Consider the following 19,474-nt stretch of genomic DNA (forward strand, 5'->3'; position numbering starts at 1 on the left):
CATTCCAAGCGCTTAGTACAGTGCTCTGCACATAGTAAGCGCTCAATAAATACTATTGAATGAATGAATGAATGAATCTCTTATAGTCCATTTGCATGTTTTATCACCCTGAAAGTCATAAAATTCTTTCAAGTGCCCCACAAGAGTACCCCACAAGAGTATTTCCATCTTCCTCTTGTCTCCCCGTCTAGATTGCAAGCTCACTGAGAACAGAGAACAACATGTCTACCAACTCAGTTGTAGTGTACTCTCCCTAGTGCTTAATACAGTGCTCTGCACAGAGTCAGTGTTCGATAAATACCAGTGACCGATTGATCGACCCTCAGAGATCACAGCGGGCTGCTGTAGGCATCTTCCCCAAACTTTTAAACTTCCCCGTCCATTTAAACACCCACTGTATCTCCTTACCTTTACCTTTTTGAGGCTTAAACAAACCCAAGTCTTCTTCGTTAGTGTCTGTTTTTCCCCCTTTCATCATTAGTGTTGCTCTTCTCTAATAATAATAATAGTATTTTTAAGCACTTATTATGTGCCAAGCACTGAAGTAGATACAATCAGATCAGACACAGTCTCTATTCCACACGGAGCTTACAGTGTAAACGTGGTAGGGAGAGGAGTAAAAAGCTATTTAATCTCCATTTTGCAGAAGCAGAAACTAAGGCCTCAGAGAGGTTAAGTGACTTGCCCAAGATCACACAACAAGGAAGCGTCAGAGCCAGGAGTAGATCCCACGCTTCCTGATTATTAGCCCCAAATTCTTTCCACCAGGCCACGATGCTTCTCTGGACTCTCTCCAGTTTCTCTGCATCCTTTTCAAAGTGCAGTGACCCTAACTAGGTAGATCACTATACTACGGGTCAATCCAGGGCTCCAACTTGCCATTTAGGATCATGTTTCCCGAACTCATTCTCTTCAGAAGGCAGCAGCCACACCTCACAAGTCATGGCAGGAGTCAGGGCTGAGTCCGGAGTCGGTTGAAATTCAATCAGTCCATCAATCGGCCCACCTATGTGCAGAACACTTTACTAAGTGCTTGGAAAAGAACTGTACACAGAATAAATGCGATTCCTGCCCACAAGGAGCTTACAGGGCAGGGACAGACATTAACATAAATTGCATCTAGGTTAAGTTGCCGTGGTTCCCTTTCTTCCCCATCCAAACTGCATCCTTACACCCACTGAAATATATCCCTACCGCCAATTTCCCCTCTCAGGGTGGCACCTGGAGAGTTTCTAGTTCTCTATCAGTCACAACTACAGGAGGGAGAGTCAAGCAGAGGCCTACCCATTCCATTCCTAGCTTGGCCAGTGGCTAGCGAGTGGAAGGCAACCTGCTACAAGTCAAGACTCCCCTGTGCTGGGCAGCAGCAGCGTGGGAGAGAGTCGAGGGCAGAGACTCATTTATTGCACGAAAAGAGGCAATGGTAAACCACTTCTGGATTTTATCAAAAAAACCTCTATGGATACGCTACCAGAACAACTGCAGATGGAAGTGGGGTGTTCTAGTAGAGACGCGTCTACAGTGTCGCTATGGGTCGGACATCACTCGAGAGCAGAAGACAACGACAACAATCACCAATTTCTCCCCAGCCTTTTCCCCAAACAGCAATCTCCCTCCCTCTCTGCAGCCACAGGTATAAATTCACCCAGAATCTCTTTTCTCCTCGTCCCTCTCCTCCTCCCCGGAACACCTTTTCTCCATATCTGCATGAAGTGATCTGGGTTGGTAACGTGGAAGGGGACTGAGTTTAGGGGAAGCCACGAGGCAACCTGAAGAGATGGACTTAAAATCCCTGCTGGGAGTCCAAGCTTAATTCAGATGTGCCTCGATAATGAAACCGTTCCTGTTCGGCTCATCACCTGAGCTGTGGTGAACTGCAAGCCAGTATGGTGACCTCAATAAAATAAAAAGGAAGTGCTCAGCTCAGGAGTCCTGAATTCAAGTCTCACCTCCACTAGTGATTCACTAAGTCTGGGCCACTTGACCTCCCAGGGCCTCTGTCTCCCCGTCTGTAAAATGGGTTGCTAATGATACTTGTTGGGCAAGCCCTTAGGATGAAAGGAACTTGGAGCTGTGACATGTGATTACCAGAATGTGCGAGGGCTCTTGACTCAGAACCTGAGGCTCCAGGTGTGTCAGCGCTTGTTGGGGATTTAATATCTTGTTAGGCTGATTAATCCAAAACAATGCCCACAAGTCACAAGAGTAGCTCACTAAGCTAAAGAAAATTCATAGGTCTCCCTCATCCTTGCTCTAAAGAGAAGACTGGTGTGAGAACAGGCATAGGGAATAGAACATTTGTTTTTTTTTATTATTATTATAGTCAGCCAATTGTACGTATTCAATTTTAGTACGTGCAGAGCACTGTACTAAGCACTTGGGAGAGTAATGATAAGGATGGTATTTGTTAAGCACTTACTATGTGCCAAGCACTGTTCTAGGCGCTGGAGGGGATACAATAATAATAACAACAATAATTATGGTATTTGTCAAGTGCCTACTATGTGACAAGAACTGTTCTAAGCACTAGGGTAGATACAAGGTAATCAGGTTGTCCCACGTGGGGCTCACAGTCTTAATCCCCATTTTACAGATGAGGGAACTGAGGCACAGAAAAGTTAAGTGACTTGCCCAAGGTCACACAGCAGACAAATGGCAGAGCCGGGATTAGTACCCACGACCTCTGACTCCTAAACCCATGCTCTTGCCACTGAGCCACGCTGCTTCTCTTACAAGGTGATCAAGTTGTCCCACGTGGGGCTCACAGTCTTAATCCCCATTTTACAGATGAGGGAACTGAGGCACAGAGAAGTTAAGTGACTTGTCCAAAGTCACACAGCTGACAAGCGACAGGGCTGGGATTAGAACCCATGACCTCTGTCTCCCAAGCCTATGCTCTTTCCACTGAGCCACACTGCTTCTCTGCCCACAAAGAGTTTAGTGTGTAGAGATAAAAATAATTATTAAGTACTTATTATATGCCAGGCACTGTGCTAAACCCTTGGGTAGAGACAAGATAATCGGACCAGACACAGTCCCTGTCCCACATGGGGTGCACAGTCTGAGGGGAGGGAGGACAGGCATTTAATCCCCCATTTGCAGATGAGGAAAGTGAGGTGCAGAGAAGTGAACTGACTTATCCAAGGTCACCTAGCAAGTAAGTGGTGGAGTTGGAATTAGAACGCAGGCCCTTGACTCTTAGCCCCATGCTCTTTCCACAAGATCAGGATCTCCAGGCCCACGAATCTGCTCTCCACCAGAGTTCTACCAACATCCACAAGAAGTAGTGTGACCTAGTGGATAAGAACCAGGGCCTGGGATTCAGAAGGACCTGGGTTCTAATCCCGGCTCCATCCCGGTCTGCTGTGTGACCTTGGGCAAGTCACTTAATCTCACTGTACTTCAGTTCCCTCATCTGTCAAATGGGGATTAAAACTGTGAGTCCCACGTGGGACAACCTGATCACCTCGTAACCCCCAGGGTTTAGAACCCCATAGAGAAGCAGCGTGGCTCAGTGGAAAGATCGTGGGTTTAGGAGTCCGAGGTCACGGGTTCTAATTCCGGCTCAGCTGCTAGTCAACTGTGTGACCTTGGGCAAGTCACTTAACTTCTCTGTGCCTCAGTTGCCTCATCTGTCAAATGGGGATTAAAACTGTGAGCCCCTCGTGGGACAACCTGTTCACCTTGTATCCCCCGGGGTTTAGAACAGTGCTTTGCACATAGTAAGCGCTTAACAAGTACCACAGTTTATTTTTATTTTTTTTATGTGGGACAGAGACTGTGCCCAGTCCATTTTCTTGTACTCACCCCAGGGCTTAGAACGGTGCCTATCATATATTATGCACTTAATAATAATAATAACGGTATTTGTTAAGTGCATCCTATGTGCCAAGCACTGGTCTAAGCACTGGGGTAGATACAAGATAATCAAGTTGTCCCACATGGAGCTCACAGTTTTAATCCAGTTGTGGTAACTGAGGCACAGAGAAGTTAAGTGACTTGCCCAGAGTCACACAACTGGTAAGTGGCGGACCAGGATTAGAACCCGTGACTTCTGACTCCCAAGCCCATTCTCTTTCCACTAAGACATGCTGCTTCTCTAACAATGCCACAATTATTATTATTAGCCAAAACCAACATTCAATCTTGTGTCCAAGAGCTAGAGGACCTTGAAAGAGTGCGGATGGTGTGAAGCAAGCCAGACCCATCCTCCACTTTCTGATCAAAAGTCCTTTAGCTGGAACCCAGTGGTCCCCAGTGTTTTCACACTGTGCTCCTGGCCCAAAAAAGAGGAACAGAGTGAGAGCATATCACTCTGGGCCATCCTCCCCCGGGGTCACGCTTGCTGCCATCCAGACAGGGAAAAAACTGGAGGCGAGGCTGGGGTAGTGACGGAGAGGGGTCTCTGAGCAGAGAGCAGAAGCTGGAGAAAGCCGGAGAGACCCCCATCGTGGTCTGGGTGTCCGTCCCTACCGGCTTCAACACCGGGTCGTTGACCGCGGCCCAACGTCTTCTATCGAGGGCCTTCCCGGGAATGGAGCAACATGTGGGGATGGGGGCGATCCACCTTGACCTTGAGTACGGGCAGCTCAGTCGAGATATTTTTCTAGCTACTGCAAGGGGAGATGACACTTCACATGGCTCAGTGGAACGAGCTCGGGCTTTGGAGTCGGAGGTCACGGGTTCGAATCCCCGCTCTATCACTTGTCAGCTGTGTGACTGCGGGCAAGTCACTTGAATTCTCTGGGCCTCAGTTCCCTCATCTGTCAAATGGGGATGAAGACTGTGAGCCTCACGTGGGACAACCTAATTACCCTGTATCTCCCCCAGCGCTTAGAACAGTGCTCGGCACACAGTAAGCGCTTAACAAATACCGACATTATTAGTAAGCAGGCCCTCTGGCACAGGGCTTTAGAAAACAGAACCAGTCCCTCTAGACTGTAAGACTGAAGCAGCATGGCACAGTGGATGGAGCATGGGTCTGGGAGTCAGAGGCCCATGGGTTCTAATCCCGGCTCTGTCTCTTGTCTGCTGTGTGTGACCTTGGGCAAGTCACTTCACGTCTCTGGGCCTTCTAGACCGTGAGCCCGTTGTGGGCAGGGATTGTCTCTATTTGTTGCTGCATTGTACTTCCCAAGTGCTTAATAAGTGCTCTGCACACAGTACGTGCTCAGTAAATACCACTGAATGAATGAGCTTCATCTGTAAAATGGCGATTAAGACTGTAAGCCCCCCGTAAGGCAGGGACTGTCCAACCCGATTTGCTTTCATCCATCCCAGCGCTTAGTACAGTGCATGGCACACAGTAAGCGCTTAACAAATACCATTATTATTATTGCTAATAATAATCATTATTATTATTATTCTAAGCTCACAGTGGGCAGAGAATGTGTCTATTCATTGTTACAGTTTACTCTCCCAAGAGCTTAGCACAATGCTTTGCCCACAGTAAGCACTCAATAAATACCACTGACTGACTGAACTTTAAGTGACACGCAGAAGGGTTTTCATTGCTTTGCCAAAATGTACTGCAGCTAGGGATCGGGTTAAGAGCAATCGATCGATCCATATTTATTGAGCGCTTACCGTGTGCAGAGCTCAGTAATAATAATAAGAATAATAATGTTGGTATTTATTAAGCGCTTACTATGTGCCGAGCACCGTTCTAAGCGCTGGGGTAGACACAAGGGAATCAGGTTGTCCCACGAGGGGCTCACAGTCTTAATCCCCATTTTACAGATGAGGTAACTGAGGCACAGAGAAGTTAAGTGACTCGCCCACAGTCACACAGCTGACAAGTGGAAGAGCCGGGATTCGAACTCATGACCTCTGACTCCAAAGCCCGTGCTCTTTCCACTGAGCCACACTGCTTCTCATGCTACTTCTCAGTACTAAGAGCTTGGGAGAGTACTAAACAACAGAGGTGGGAGACACGTTCCCTGACCACGGAGAGCTAATAAAGCAAATGTAGTTAAGCATCCTACGGGACCAGCTCACAAAGACTGAGCCTTCACCCTAAAAGTTGCTAGCAGAGCTGTTAGTGTTTAAACTGGGTTGGGAGCGCTAGTGCTAACTTGCTGTGTAAACTTGGGGAGGAAATAATAAGAATAATGACAGTAATAGTAATAATAATAATAATATCTGTTACTGTACCAATCAGGCAGTCAATCATATTTATTGAGTGCTTACTGTATCCCTTCTAGACTGTAAGCCCAGCGTGGGCAGGGATTGTGTCTCTTTATTGTTGAACTGTACTTTCCAAGCAATTAGTACAGTGCTCTGCACACAGTGAGCGCTCAATAAATACGATTGAATGAACAAATTCAGGGCACTGTGCTAAGCATTAGGGAGAGTATAATAAAACAATTATTATGATACCTATTATTATTATGCGCCAAGCACTTTTCTAAGCACTGGGGTAGATACAAGTAAGTCAGCTTGGAGGGGTCCCTATCCCACATAAGGCTCACAGTCTTCATCCCCATTGTACAGGAGAGGTAACTGAGGCCCAGTGAAGTGAAGTGACTTGCCCGACGTCACCCAGCAGACAAGTGGCAGAGCTGGGATTAGAACCCAGGTCCTTCTGCCTCCTAGGTCCGGGCTCTCTTCACAAGACATCCTCTGCTCAAGAGGGTTTAGGAAATCAACTGAGAGGTGGCTAGAACAACGCTGAAGAGAAGAGGGTTTTGAACAAGTGGTTACGGCCTGCAGGGTCCAGCCAAGCCAGAGAAATCTGGGAGAGGAAAGAAGTTGTGGGAGGTGAAACCACAGAGGGCACTTAGGATCCTCGAATGATGACTGGGCAGCTCAGACCCACGCTGGGTAACAGGCCCTCTCCAATTAATTAGAATTGTAAATACTGACGCATCCCTGGCCATCCAGCTGAGGACTGAACCCACCTGGGTATTTAACTATTCGGGGTGCAGGACAGGGAACTGCAAGGAAAACCGAGTCTCTTTCTATTTCTTCCTCGGCTCGTCTTCCCACCCCACCTCATCACCCGCGACCAGAATGAAGAGTCCATCTCCCATCCCCTTCCTTTTCCTCCTGGGTAAGTGATGGTGGCTGCTGCCGGCCTCTCGGGGCTCCAGTGATGCCCAGATCTCCCAAGGGCACCAGCTTTATTGGAAGTGGAGCTGTTGGGGGAAGAGGAGGGAGGAAGTAAAGGTTAGAGGGATCTGGGTCACGGAGGGGTGTGGGAACATGTCTCACTAGTCAGAAAGAGTTGGGAGTTCTCTAGAGGTGGTTTCTTGAGCCACGGGCCACTCAGACCGGATGTGCTTAGAGTGTTGAGAAAACAGGTGTTAGTCAGGTATCAGGGTCACAGGTTAGGGTGTTGAGGAAATGGATGTCAGAGTCGGACTCAGGGTCAGGCTTTTCACGGAAGCCCTGGCCACAGAGATACAGAGGCACAGAGACACCGAGATGCAAATGCACAGACACACAGAGGCAAAGAAGCACAGACACAGAGGCACAGAGAGATGAAGATAAAAATACACCGAAGCACACAGGCACAGAAGCATGGAAGCACAGAGATACCGGGGTACAGGGATACAGAAATAGAGACGCAGACACCCAGAATCAAGGCTACAAAAAAACGGAGAAAGGCACAGAGATGTAGAGAAAGAGAAACGCGGACACTCGAGTCAGAGCTTCAGAAGAACAAAGACATAGAGACACGGACACTCAGCGTCAGAACTACAGAAGAACAGAGACACAGATACAGAACAGAGGAACAATATCAACGATTCAGAAGAACGATTCTGCCCAGAGATACACGAAGACACCAGAGTCAGAGCTACAAAAGAATGGAGGCACAGAGATACAGGTTTAGCGACACAGAGACAGAGACACCCGAAGTCAGAGTGACAGAAAAGAGAGTTACAGCGATACAGAGATAGAAATACAGAGCCACAGGCACCCAGAGTCAGAGCTACAAAAGAAGAGAGGCACAGCGATACAGAGATAGACATACAGAGACCCAGACACCCGGAGTCAGAGCTACAAAAGAACAGAGAGACACAGAGATAGAGATACAGAGACACAGATAGAGTCAGAGCTACAAAAGAACAGAGAGACACAGAGCTAGAGACACAGATAGAGTCAGAGCTACGAAAGTATAGAGGCACAGCGATACAGAGATAGACACACAGAGACCCAGGCACCCAGAGTCAGAGCTACCAAAGAACAGAGGCACAGAGACAACAATTCAGAAGAACAGAGGCACCGAGATGCAGATCAGAGGTGCAGAGACCAGAAGTCAGAAGAACGGAGGCCCAGAGGCACCCGGATCCGGCGACGCGGTACCTGTGGGGCTAGGATGGAGTCCGAAGGGGAAAGGAGGCTGGGGCCGAATCCCCAGGCACGGGGGCTGGCCCGGCTGGCTCCATCTCTCTCTTTCCAGCGCTGGCTCTGGCTGGCGGGAACCTGCTCCAGTTCGGAGTCATGATCGAGAAGGCGACAGGGAAACTGGCCGCATTGCATTATAATGACTACGGCTGCTACTGTGGCATTGGAGGCTCCAAACAGCCAGTGGACCAGACCGACTGGTGAGTACCAGCCGAGAGAGCCTTCCCACAACGGAGTCCGGGTGCTGGCCGATTCGATGGGGGTTCCTTGGTCCCCTGGGACCCTCCCCCCAGCCCCTGGCTGGATTGCTATGGTACTGGTCGCCACGAGGCCGTGGTTTTAGCAGATGATATCCCTGAAATCCTGAGATGGATTTGGCTTTTCAAATCCAAGACCGGATCCAGACTTTTTTTAAAACAATGCTATTTGTGAAGTGCTTACTAGGTGCCAGGAGCTGTACTAAGTGCTGGGGTAGATCCAAGCTAATTAGATTGGACACATTCCCTGTCCCACGTGGGCCTCACCGTCTTAGTCCCCATTTTACAGATGAGGTAACTGAGGCCCAGGGAAGTTAAATGACTTGTCTAAGGTCGCATAGCAGACAAGCAATGATGCCGGAATTACAATCCAGGTCCTCTGACTCAGAAAAGCCTCTGGGTTTGCTCCCAGACACTAAGTATCCCTGACGGGAGGTGTTGGGGCTGTAGGAATGGAGGAGGGGAAAGACCGGAATACCGATCCTTGATCTTGAAGATCATCCCGGAAAATCTCAAAGCCACCTCTGAATCCCTGACCAGGTCCAGCCCCTTGGGTGAGGCTGGCGGGGCGGAAGAATCGGCGTGACTTTAGCCAACTTCTTTAGCCTCTTCTCCATATCCGGCCAAGCGGTGTTGTCGTGAACAGCTACCAGACGTTCAGCCGGGGAAGGCAGAAGGCAGGGGAAGTTCATTCCAAGTTGGTGCAATCGATCGATCGACCAGTTGTATTTATTGAGCGCTTACTTTGTGTAGAGCACCGTACAAAGGTCTTGGGAGAGTACAGTACAACAGAATTAGCAGCCACGTTCTCTGCTCATAACGAGATCACAAGTCTAATGGGGGAGACAGACATTAATAGGAATAAATACATAATCTTCCGAAGTTTCCTGAGCAGTGACTCCGGAGGTGTAACCTATAGCCCGCTGGGGCCCCGCAGAGCGGAGAATCACTGGGGTAAAATTGTATCATTGCCACTCTGTTGCCCTCTAGCTAAAGCGGTGAATCTACACCAGGGCACGCTGGGGCACAGGAGTGTCAGTCAGAGAAGCGGCATGGAGTAGTGAATAGAGCATGGGCCTGGGAGTGAGAAGGTCCTGGGTTCTAATCCCGGCTCCGCCACTTTGCTATGTGACCCTGGGCAAGTCACTTCACTTCCCTGGGCCTCAGTTACCTCGTCTCTAAAATGGGGATTGAGACTGTGTGCCCTACATGGGGCAGGGACTGTGTCCAACCCGATTTGCTTAGTATCCACCGCAGTGCTTAGTCGGGTGCCTGGCACATAGTAAGTGCTTAATGAATACCACAATTATCAGTCAATCATATTTATTAAGTGTTTATTGTGTCCAGAACACTCTACTAAGCATTTGGGGGAATACAATATAATAATAGACTTATTCCCTGCCCACTAGCTTACAGTCTAGAGGGTGTCCTTGGCTGGTGCCAGAGAGGAGCATGCCCTGCCCTCTGGGGTCTCCAGATGTGCTGCCAGTCTCCCCAAGAACCTGGAAATGCTCTCATGCCGGACTCCCCCACCCCCACCCCAGGTGCTGCCATGCCCATGACTGCTGCTATGGACGGATGGCTGAGCTGGGCTGTGACCCCAAGATAGAAAAGTACGATTTCTCTGTCACCAGGAACAACATTGTCTGTGGTATGTGGAGACTTGTCATAAGTGTCCCGTGAGTAGTACAGCAGTGTTATCTTTCCAACAGCGGGAAAGAGAAAATACTGGTACATGCCTACTGGTGTCGGCATATGCACAGATATGGGCAACAGTAGTATGTATGTCAGCGTACATGTGACGTGCAGGGGGTGTGTGATATTTGAAGTTTTGGGGACATGTGTCCATTTGCCTTTTGTGATTACATATATATGTAGTGTGTGTGTGTGTGTGTGTGTGTGTGTGTTTGTGTTTGTGTGTACACCTGGTTAGATTTTAATCTGATGGTGGATTCCAGCCCCAGGTTCCATCTACTTTCCCCAATCCACTCAACTGTGTGGTAAGAAGGTTCCCTTCGAGGTGCAGAGGCTTTTTCACGGGCTGGGAGCCTAGACAGTGCTATTATCCTAAAGGACTCTGGGGAAAAGGAGCTCTGGGGGAGAGTATCCTGCATGCTGGGAGACCAAGAGGGGATCAGGGGTTGGGGGTGAGTGGGGGAGGTGGGGACCTGGACCAGCTTCCCTGACTGGAGTGAGGCAGGGCCTGCAGGACTGGAAGAATCCAGGAGTCAGGACTTTGACAAATCATGAGAGGAGAAGGGACTAGTTGTGGGAATCCAAGGGCACCAGGAACCCTCACGGAGCAGGCCTGGATGGAGGAAAACTTGACATGCCCTGCCCAACGAGAGCCACCCTGAAAGGTCTGTTCAATTCTGGGTTCAACTTGGACAGAAGAGGCCCAGAAAGGCAGGTCACTTCCATGGATGATCCACTCCAGAGGTGTCCAGAGGTCCTGCAGTTGACCCCTTTCTCTTTCTTGGAAGTCTCCAGACCAGAACCAGGGAGGCTAGAGGAGGGTCTTTGAGACCACCTTGGCTCTGGAGCAATAGGAAGGGGCTGCCTCAACCCTGACTTGGGGCCCAGCTTTCTCCAAGGGGACAATCACACCACCATTTTCACCCTCTGGAGCCACTCTCTCTTCTCTTTCCAAGGGATTCAGAATTCATTTCAGATGGAAAAAGAAGGAGCTTTCGGGCTGGCAGACACACCAGTGGAACACTCGCTCTCCACTGGCTCCATGCTATGCCCCCAGCCAGGACATGGATTGATGAGGTCTAGGAGGAAGGGATAGAGCAGGGCCAGGGAAATGCAACCCAGTCACTCTTCCCTCCTCTTCTTCAGTCCTGCTCCACCCTGCCAGCTCAATGGCTGGGAAAGAGGAAGAATCAGGGAAAAATCATTTCCTATTGCCACCACCTCTCCTGGAATTAGAAGTAGCAGGCATAATTGTAACCATGGCATTTATGGAGCCCCTAATGAATGTAAGGAACTCTAGTGTTTGAGAAGCACGACAAAGCCCAAGACAAGAATGAAAGGGGGAGGCAGACTCAGAAGTATTCCAAAGTAGTTTCCCTCCCCGAGGACTGTCCTCATGAAGCGTCAGGAAAGGAGACTTAAGGGGGTCCAAATAGATCATCCCAATCCCGGGCCCTGCTCCTCATTCCCTCTGTCCCTTTCCAGCCGGCAGGACAGAATGTCAGAGACTGACGTGTGACTGTGATAAGACGGCGGCGTTGTGTTTCCGAGGTAACGCCAGCACCTACAACCGGAAGTACGCCCACTACCCCAACAAGCTGTGCAAGGGCCCAACCCCACCCTGCTGAGAGGGTGATGGGGGTAGGGCTCTAGGTGGATCGGGCCCTTCCCAATTTCCCCGGCACTGTACGCCCATCAGTCCAAGTCACCCCAACCTCCAACAGAAGCCTAGCTTAGCTCCAGTGGCAAAAATCTGAAATAAACCTGCTTTGGGAACACTCTGGATTCTTCTTTGACAGGGCCTACCTCAGCGTCGAACATCCCAGTGGCTCAAGCAAGGGCCTGGAGTCTGAAGGTTGTGAGTTCAAATGCCGGCTCTGTCAACCGCATGCTCTGTGACCTTGGGGAGGTCACTTCTCTGTGCCTCAGTTACCTCATGTGTAAAATGGGGATTGAGGCTGCCCCACATGGGACAGGAACTGTGTCCAACCTGATTTGCTTGTATCCACCCCAGTGCCTGGCACATAGTAAGCGCTTGACAAATACTATTATCATTATTATTCTCCTCAACCGTATCCCCTGACCCCTCAGTTACCTCACAGTCCGGGTCCGGCCCCCGAGAGACAGAGCCCGGCCTGTAGCTGAGGCCAGCCGTGAAGACTGCTTTATGAGTCCTGGTAATGAAAGAGCTGTCGCCTCACTCTCTTTCATCCTGGGGAAGGAACAAACAAACTGAGGGTTAATAGAGCCTAGTGATCACATGCCCTGAGAAGGGTTAATTGAAGGGACATTGGCTCAGAGCCCCAAATCTGGGGCCGAGGGATGGGGGAAGGGTCCGAGATGGAGTTCCAGCTAGGAAGATTCAAAACCCTGCTCGTACTGCCCCTCTGACCGCAGGCTTTGGGAGACCGTTTGAGACCACAGGCTGCCCGTCTTGATTATCTTGTATCTTCCCCAGTGCTTAGGACAGTGCTTGGCATATAATCAAGCACACAACAAATACCACCATCATCATAATTGTCGAGAATTTTAATGCTAATAGTAATTATAGTATGGTATTTATCAAGTGCTTACTTGTTGCCAAAGCATTGGGCTAAAGGTTGAGTAGATAAAAGATAATAAGGTCAGGTACAACCCCTGTCCCACGTGAGGCTCATAATCTGAAAGTGAGGGAGAGCCTGTATCTTATTTCCATTTCATAGATGAGGAAACAGTCGCAGAGCGGTTAAGTGATTTGCTCAAGGACACACAACAGCCCAGTGGCAGAGATTTGCATTTGTGTGTGGTATTTGTTACGTGCTGAGTGCCAGGCACTGTACTAAGCGCTGGGGTGGATACAAGCAAATCAGGTTGGACACAGTCCCTGTTCCCATGTGGGGTTCACAGCCTCAATCCCCATCTTACGGATGAGGTCACTGAGGCATCAAGAAGTGAAGTGATTTGCCCAGAGTCACATAAAGTAGACAAGTGATGGAGCCAGGATTAGATTCATTCATTCAATTCATTCAGTCGTATTTATTGAGCGCTTACTGTGTGCAGAACACTGTACTAGGCGCTTGGAAAGTACAATTCAGCAAATGTTCTCGATGAGACCGGAACATGGGTCTCTTGACTCCTGATACTATACATTTTCCAAAAGGCCACTCTGCCTCCTTGGAAGGTTGTGCTAGATCATTGACAACTCATCTCACTGCTTCCCTTCCTTCCATCCTAATCCATCTCCTATTGGATCCACCCCATCCCTTACTCTCCTGCGACCTTGTGATAACAAAGAGGCGGGTAGGAGCTCTGATAGCACACAGTACTGCTAAATAAGTACGATTGATTGATTCTCCAAAGAAGTGGGGGTGGATGGAGAATAGCGAGAGACCCGGATCTGAGCCCTGAGGGACTTCCATAAGTAGAGGGTGGGAGGCAGAGGAGGAGGGGTTGGTATTTGTTAAAGCGCTTACTATGTGCCGAGCATTGTTCTAAGCGCTGGGGTAGATACAGGGTAATCAGGTCGTCCCACGTGAGGCTCACAGGTAATCCCCATTTTACAGATGAGGTAACTGAGGCCCAGGGAAGTGAAGTGACTTGCCCACAGTAACACAGCTGACAAGTGGCAGATCCGGGATTCGAACTCATGACCTCTGACTCCCAAGCCCGGGCTCTTTCCACTGAGCCACGCTGCTTCTCTTTTGCAGGAGGAGCCTGCAAAAGAGCCTGAGAAGGAAAGGTCAGAGAGGTAGGAGGAGAACCGGGAGAGGACGGTGTTAGTGAAGCTCAGGAGAATGACGGGCTGAAAACGAGACTGTCCAGAATGAAACCACACGACTGGCCCTCCCCCGAGTCATTTCCCATCCTTGGGACTGTCAAGTGCCTTCTCTTCCAAGTGAACTTAGAAAAGCCAAGTACCTTGTCTACCGCCCTAGAGAAGCTGCCGTTTTTCCCAGTGAAGAGGACTTTTCTTCTTCTCCACCATCTCATGGCTACCTCCCCAGTTCCATCCCTGTTGGTCCCCAGATTGGGGAGCGAGTTTGGATTCACCCCACCCATGGAGTGCTGGACAGTCAGGGATCTTGCTACCTGGTGGCAGTGGGAATAATAATAATAATAATGATTGTGGTATTTCATTCAATCATATTTATTGAGTACTTACCATATGCAAAGCACTGTACTAAGCGCTTGGGAGAGTACAATATAACAACAAACGGACACATTCCTGCCCATAAGAAGCCTACAGTATTAGTTAAGCACTTACTACTTGCCAGACCATGTACTAAGCACTGAGGTAGATAGAGCAGCATGGTTTAGTGTTGAGAGAATGGCTTAGAGAAGCAGCAGAGCTTAGTGGGTAGAGCGTAGGCTGGGAGTCAGAAGGACCTGGGTTCTAATCCCGGCCCTGCCACTTGTCTGCTGTGTGACCTTGGACAAGTCACTTCACTTCTCTGGGCCTCAGTTACCTCATTTGTAAAATGGGGATTAACAATGGGAATCCCATGTGGGAGAGGGGTTCTGTCCAACCTAATTAACTTGTATCTACCCCAGTACTTAGAAAAGTGCATGGTGCATAATAATAAGTATCATAATCATTGCTATTATTATTATTATTATTAGATATAAGATGATTGGTTTGGAAACAGTCCATCAGTCTCAATCCCTATTTTACAGATAAGGAAAGTGAGGCCCAGAGAAGTGAAGTGAGTTGCCCGAGATCACATAGCAGACAGGTGTCAGAGTTGGGATTGGAAACCGGGTCTTTCTGACTCCCAAGCCCGAGGACGGAGGTGGTGGGCTGGGCTGGTGAGGAGCGTGCCCAGCCTCCATGAAGAAGAGTAACAGGAAGTATCCTGGGTAGAGGGCAGGGGGGATGTCAAGGGGAAATATCCACTCCCCGAGTCTTCTGTCTCCCCTGTGGAGGAGCCCAGTGGGATAACTAATGCAGCCTCCACTCCCAGAGTTCTGATAGGGACCTGGTTCTGAACGGGCCTCTCCCAGGGCAGCAGCGCCCCCGACCAGGAGTCCCTGTCCATTAAACAGAAAATCAATCAATCAATGTTCATTCATTCATTTAATTGTATTTATTGAGCACTTATTCTGTGCGGAGCACTGTACTACGTGCTTGGGAGAGTGCAATACCGCAATAAACAGACACATTCCCTGCCCACAATGAGCTTATAGTCTAAAGCTCTTATTCTGTGCAGTCACTGTACTAAGTACTTGGGAAGGTACAATCCAGTAGAGTTGGTAGACATGTTCCCTGCCCACAAGGAGCTGACTGGGAAACAGTAATTCAGGAGAGAAAGTCCCTTTCTAAGTTTTGCTCCCAGAAACCTAATGGCCATGCTCCTCAGTCCATCTTTCTCTTTCCCGGCTGTGTTTCTCTCTCTCTCTCTCTCTCGCCTGGGAGTCAGAGGACTTGGGTTCTAATTCTGGCTTCACCACCTGTCTGCTGTGTGAACTTGGGCAAGTCACAATTTCTCTGTGCCTCGGTTACCTCATCTGTCAAATGGGGATTAAGACTGGGAGCTCCATGTGGGACATGGACTGTATTCAACTTGATTAGCTTGTATCTTCCCCAGTGTCTTGCCTATAATAAGCACTTTAGAAATATCATTTTAAAAACATCCAAGCCTGTTGTTGGGTAGGGATTGTCTCTATCTGTTGCCGAATTGTACTATTTCCAAGTGCTTAGTACAGCGCTCTGCACACAGTAAGTGCTCAATAAATATGATTGAATGAATGAATGTCCAAACTATTTATTTATACCTACCCCAGGGCTTAGAACAGTGTCTGACACATAGTAAGTTCTTAACGAATACCATTTGGAAAAAAAAAAAGAATTCAGTTTGGTTCTATTGCCCAAAACTCATTTTCTTGTCTTGGGCTCCCTTTTGGGGCCCAATTCCAGGCTCTGACCGAACCTCTTTTTTTATGGTATTTCTTAAGCACTTTCTATGTACCACGCATCTATGTACCTGAGTTCTTTCCACTAGGTCATGCTGATGACAAGCTGAAGCTGAATGTAGAACGTTCAGCGGAACAACCTCCACTGGCCCATCTCATTTTAGACAGGAAAGTCTCTGCTAGTCCAACACATCAGGTCAGAATGACCAAATAGGGATCGTTCTTCAAGACTGCTGCTGTTCTGCATGTTCTCAAAAGGGATAAGACTATAAGCCAAGGAAAGATGGAATTTTGACACCCCAACCTACCCATACTCCCCTCCCTGCTACTAAATAGGGGAGACGACCCCAGAGGTTGCGGGGAAAACACTTACAATCCTACTCTGACCTTACTATTCCTTCATTCATTCAGTAGTATTTATTGAGCGCTTACTATGTGCAGAGCACTGTACTAAGCGCTTGGAATGAACAAGTCGGCAACAGATAGAGACAGTCCCTCCCGTAAGACGGGCTTACGGTCTAATCGGGGGAGACGGGCAGACGAGAACAGCAATAAGTAGAGTCAAGGGGAAGAACATCTCATAAAAACAATGGCAACTAAATAGAATCGAGGCGATGTACATTTCATTAACAAAATAAATAGGGTAATGAAAATATATACAGTTGAGTAGACGAGTACAGTGCTGAGGGGTTGGGAAGGGAGAGGGGGAGGAGCGGAGGGAAATGGGGGGAAAAGAGGGTTTAGCTGTGGAGAAGTGAAGGGGGGGGGGGTGGAAGAGGGAGTAGAGGGAGAAGGGGAGCTCAGTCTGGGAAGGCCTCTTGGAGGAGGTGAGTTTTAAGTAGGGTTTTGAAGAGGGGAAGAGAATCAGTTTGGCGGAGGTGAGGAGGGAGGGCGTTCCAGAAGCGCGGGAGGACGTGGCCCGGGGGTCGACGGCAGGACGGGCGAGACCGAGGGACGGTGAGGAGGTGGGCGGCGGAGGAGCGGAGTGTGCGGGGTGGGCGGTAGAAAGAGAGAAGGGAGGAGAGGTAGGAAGGGGCAAGGTGACGGAGAGCCTTGAAGCCTAGAGTGAGGAGTTTTTGTTTGGAGCGGAGGTTGATAGTCAACCACTGGAGGTGTTTAAGAAGGGGAGTGACACGCCCAGAGCGTTTCTGCAGGAAGATGAGCTGGGCGGCGGAGTGAAGAATAGACCGGAGCGGGGCGAGAGAGAAGGAAGGGAGATCAGAGAGAAGGCCGACACAGTAGTCTAGCCGGGATATAACGAGAGCCCGTAGCGGTAAGGTAGCCGTCTGGGTGGAGAGGAAAGGGCGGATCTTGGCGATATTGTAAAGGTGAAACCGGCAGGTCTCGGTAATGGATAGGATGTGTGGGGTGAACGAGAGAGACCGGTCAAAGATGACACCGAGATTGCAGTGAGATTACCACATTTTTTTCTGACCTGTGACCTGCCTCATTATCATTACAGGAAGTAAAATGAAATCCCCGGTACAGAAGTCTTCGCATAGTGGATAGAGCACAGGCCTAGGAATCAAAGGGTCACGGATTCTAATCCCGGGTTCATCATTTGTCTGCTGTGTGACTTTGGGCAAGCCTCTTCACTTCTCTGGGCCTCAGGTATATCATCTGTAAAATGGGGGTTGAGACCATGATCCCCAAGAGGAACAACTCAACTTCCTTGCATCCACCCCAGTGCTTAGTACAGTCCCTGGCACATAGTAAGCACTTACAAATACCATCATAAGTCATATGAAGTTAGGTTGGATCAAAGGCAAAGTAAAGGCTCAATAAGTACAGTACCCAGGGCTCCAACAAGATTAAACAGTGAAGAAATTGATTCCTGGAATGATATCAATACCTTCAGGGCAAATATAGCAGAAAAAGAACTGCATCGAAGCAATCAAAGAATCAAGTAAGGGACGGAAAAACTTTCTCCTTGTAGTTTATTCTTGTTTTATTCTAGACTATAAACTCCTTATGAGCAGGTAGCATGTCTACCAACTCTGTTGTATTCTACTCTCCCAATACGTAGAGCACATAGTACAGTGCTCTATATACAGTAAGCTCTCAATAAATAACATCGACTGATTGATTTTCAATTAAGTTTATCCTGTTGTACTTTGCTGGTTTCACTGTGCTTGCCCTCATAATAATAATAATTTTGGTATTTGTTAAGTACTTACTAGGTGCCAGGTACTGTGCTAAACCCCTGGGTAGTTATAATACAAACAGATGAGATATGGTTCCTACCTAAATGGGACTCATGGCCTAAAAGGGAAGGACATCAGATATTTAATCGGCATTTTACAGTGAGGAAACTGAGACAGAGAGAAGTCAAGGGACTTGCCCAAAGTCACTCAGAAGGCAAGTGGTGATGCCGGGATTGGAACCCAGGTGTTTCGATTCCCAGTCGTGTGTTCTTTTCACTGCATCATGAGAGCAAGGGCCTCTTAGAGGGGGTCAAGGAACTCTTGCCTGGCATTCAGTAAGGCTTTGAAAGTTGGGAGAGTGATTGTTGGATATGAAGAGGGAGGGCGTTTCCAGGCAAGAGGCAGGACATGAATGAGAAGTAAGTCGGGGATTAGACAAGTTAGAGGTACAGTAAGAAGGTTGGCATTAGAGGAGCGAAGTGCGTGGGCTGGATTCTAGTAGGAGAGCAAGGAGGCAAGGTAGGAGGGGGCAAGGTGACTGAGTGCTTTAAAGTTAATGGTGAGGAGTTTCTGTTTGATGTGGAGGTGGATGGGCAACGGTTGGATCCCAAAATGACATCCCAACTTCATGAGGGAGGCACTACTCATTTCTCTCCTCCTCCCCATCCCCAAGTGGATACGGGGAACAGAACAAATGATGAAGCTCACTGTGGGCAGGGAACGTGTCTACCAAGTGCTTAAAGCAGTGCTCTGCACGCAGTAAGTACTCAATAAACACCACCGATTGCCTGATGAAGAACCCTGAGGTGTCCCAGCTTCTTCCTCATTGGCTCTTATCCCCTCTACTCATACTGTTTGGTTGGTGTCATTCCCCTCCCCCTTTCTCTTCTGCCTCTGGAGAAGTCAGAAAAAAGGCTTTTAAACATTCACAGCGTGAAGCTCTAATAATAATAATGTTGGTATTTGTTAAGCGCTTACTATGTGCTGAGCACTGTTCTAAGCGCTAGGGTAGACACAGGGGAATCAGGTTGTCCCACATGGAGCTCAGAGTCTTAATCCCCATTTTACAGATGAAGTAACTGAGGCACCGAGAAGTTAAGTGACTTGCCCAAAGTCACACAGCTGACAAGTGGCCGAGCC

General features: G+C 48.7%; 1 protein-coding gene and 1 non-coding gene across 2 annotated transcripts; both read left to right on the forward strand.

Annotated features, from left to right (window-relative positions):
- Window positions 1-1,203: 1,203 nt before the first annotated feature.
- On the forward strand, window positions 1,204-1,341 carry LOC114812488. Its single transcript, XR_003760141.1, has one exon. It is a non-coding gene; the product is annotated as a small nucleolar RNA SNORA7 (small nucleolar RNA).
- A 5,670-nt stretch (window positions 1,342-7,011) lies between these two features.
- On the forward strand, window positions 7,012-12,018 carry LOC100073869 (group IIE secretory phospholipase A2). Its single transcript, XM_001505509.4, has 4 exons — window positions 7,012-7,051; window positions 8,405-8,549; window positions 10,151-10,257; window positions 11,787-12,018. The coding sequence occupies exons 1-4, from the start codon at window positions 7,012-7,014 to the stop codon at window positions 11,927-11,929; spliced, it is 435 nt and encodes a 144-aa protein (XP_001505559.2). The 3' UTR covers window positions 11,930-12,018.
- The last annotated feature ends 7,456 nt before the right edge of the window (window positions 12,019-19,474 follow it).

The sequence above is a fragment of the Ornithorhynchus anatinus genome, chromosome 5 (assembly GCF_004115215.2).
Source record: "Ornithorhynchus anatinus isolate Pmale09 chromosome 5, mOrnAna1.pri.v4, whole genome shotgun sequence".
NCBI lineage: Eukaryota > Metazoa > Chordata > Mammalia > Monotremata > Ornithorhynchidae > Ornithorhynchus > Ornithorhynchus anatinus.

Excerpts from the sequence above, each read along its gene's own strand:
- LOC100073869 (XM_001505509.4), top strand. The coding sequence starts at position 7,012 with ATGAAGAGTCCATCTCCCATCCCCTTCCTTTTCCTCCTGG. Across the intron at positions 7,052-8,404 it reads CCCCTTCCTTTTCCTCCTGG|CGCTGGCTCTGGCTGGCGGG; the intron begins GTAAGTGATGGT and ends CTCTCTTTCCAG. Across the intron at positions 8,550-10,150 it reads CCAGTGGACCAGACCGACTG|GTGCTGCCATGCCCATGACT; the intron begins GTGAGTACCAGC and ends CCCCCACCCCAG.